Here is a 2,447-nt window from a genome sequence, read left to right as displayed (position 1 = left end):
TAGCCACACTCGGTAATGAAGAAAGATGCACCCGAGCTTTCTTTCTATGCTCAGCTTCTTACCTCCTTCTGTTAAATTTAGTAGCTCTCCGGTTGTTCTTTTATAGCTAGGATATTACAATACGTTATCAGCACGAAGCCCTGCCGGAACTGAGAAGGTATAATTTTATTTAAATGTACATATATATGAGTAGACGTCGTTACACCCTCTACTAATATTTTAACTACATATGGCCGGAGCACCGCCTATTTACGGTACCATATAATTTTGGGTAATACCGAAATATAGTGGGAACCTTGATTTATAAATTGATTGCCTATCGGATAATAATTCTTTTGTGCCTAACTAACTTATGCAGGATTTTCCACTTAAATATATTATTGGTTGGAGATAACCTGTATACGCAGACGTCCGTATGGCGGGTGAAAATCCATTTGTCATTTTATATATAGATCTATTTATAATATCGATGATAATAATGATGTACACATTTATTATTGCTTACTTGTTAACGCACCAGATTCAGTAGGATTGTATGTAATATTTATATTGAAAATTTAAGTTAATAATTTTGGTGTTAAATTCAGATTAAAATGACAAATCTTACAAACTTGTCGTTCGTTGCATTGGACATTTCTGGGGAGAATTATCTATCGTGGGTACAAGATGTAAAGTTGCATTTGGGTTCAAAGAAATTAGGCAACACAATAAAGGCAGAAAACACATCCACAATTGAAGAAAATTTTACCTCTATTATTTTCCTTCGACACCACATGCATGAAGATCTAAAATCTGAGTACCTAGAAGTCGAGGATCCCTTTATTTTATGGGAAAATCTAAAGGATAGGTTCGATCATCAGAAACTAGTTTATCTACCTGCAGCTGAAAATGATTGGGCTAATCTAAGGGTTCAAGATTTTAAGAGTGTTCGGGCATATAGCTCAGCACTATTCAAAATAAGTTCTAGGCTCATTATGTGTGGTGAGATTGTTACTGAGAAAAGAAAGATCGACAAAACATTATCCACTTTTCATCCCAATAATATCAACTTAGCCGAGATGTACAGGGAGCGCAAGTTTACCAAGTTTGGGGATCTCCTTTCAACCCTCCTTGTTGCCGAGCAGAATCATGAATTGGTGATTAAGAATCATCAATCCCGTCCAACGGGATCTGCCCCTTTACCAGAAGTAAATAACACAACATTCCAGCAGAATGTACGTGGAAAAGGGCATAGAGGTGGACGAGGCCATGGTCGCTACCGTGGACGAGGCCGTGGTCGTGGGCATTTTCGTCCTTATTATAGCTTTGGTCACCAGAAGTGGCAACCTGAAACACAGAGCAAAAGAAAGGCACCACAAGGAGGGAAAACTAACAATTTATGTCACAAGTGTGGAATGGAAGGGCATTGGTCACGTAATTGTTATATCCCACAACATCTTGTTGATTTATATCAGTCATCTAAAAGATCAAAAGGGAAAATGGTGGAAACCAATTTCGCCAACAACTTAAATGATTCTCTTATAATATCAACCGGGGGAATAAGCGTTAATGGTCCTAATGAGACTAACGAAACTCCCATGTGGGAGGCTGAGGATTAGTTTTCATAAAATTATTAGTAACCGGAGGAATGAGCATTAATGGTCCGAATTACTATAGTTACTAGTGCGTACTGTGTGCTTTATTTTATCTATGTAATGTGTTATGTTCTTATCAAATAAATCATGTTTCTTAATTATATACAGAATGGATTCTGAAGATATATGCATTGCTGATTGTGGTACAACTCATACGATTCTACAAAATAAAAAATACTTTACCCATATAACCAAAACTGAAGCTCAAGTTGGAACGATTTCTGGCGTATCTAATATAATCGAAGGTTTTGGAAAAGCTAGTTTCGTCTTACCTAATGGTACACACATACATATTCCAAATGCATTATTTTCTAGTAAGTCCACTAGAAATATTCTTAGTTTTAAGGATATCAGATTTAACAATTTTCACATCGAAACCACTTCTGAGGCTGGTAAAGAATATCTCCTTATTACTTCTGCTAATTCTAGCAACAAAAAAATCTTAGAAAAGTTTCAGTCACTTTCCTCAGGATTATATATGATGAAAATCAGAACCATTGAGTCACACAATGTCATTGCTTCCAAACTCATAGATCCAAAATCATTTACCCTTTGGCATGAAAGATTAGGTCATCCTGGAGTCTCTATGATGCGTCGTATTATAGAGAATTCTACCGGACATCCTCTTAGAGATCTTAAAGTTCTTTCTAAAAATGACCTTCCATGTTCGGCATGTTCTTTAGGAAAATTGATTACTCGGCCATCTCCTACTAAAGTTAAGCTTGAAAGTCCAAGTTTTCTAGAAAGGATACAGGGCGACATATGTGGACCGATCCACCCATCATCTGGTCCATTTAGGTACTTCATGGTACT

The 2,447-nt window shown here is 36.6% G+C and overlaps 1 protein-coding gene across 1 annotated transcript; it reads left to right on the top strand.

The window, feature by feature from the left end:
- The first annotated feature begins 593 nt into the window (after positions 1–593).
- LOC141713837 (uncharacterized) lies at positions 594–1,598 on the top strand. The gene has a single exon (XM_074517409.1). The coding sequence runs from the start codon at positions 594–596 to the stop codon at positions 1,596–1,598; it is 1,005 nt and encodes a 334-aa protein (XP_074373510.1).
- The last annotated feature ends 849 nt before the right edge of the window (positions 1,599–2,447 follow it).

This window comes from Apium graveolens, chromosome 1 (genome assembly GCF_009905375.1).
Source record: "Apium graveolens cultivar Ventura chromosome 1, ASM990537v1, whole genome shotgun sequence".
Lineage (NCBI taxonomy): Eukaryota > Viridiplantae > Streptophyta > Magnoliopsida > Apiales > Apiaceae > Apium > Apium graveolens.
The sequence above is the reverse complement of the archived record's forward strand: the minus strand, read 5'-3'. Positions and strand labels throughout refer to the sequence as shown.

Bases quoted from the DNA above. Each gene is read 5' to 3' on its own strand.
- LOC141713837 (XM_074517409.1), top strand. From the start codon at position 594: ATGACAAATCTTACAAACTTGTCGTTCGTTGCATTGGACATTTCTGGG.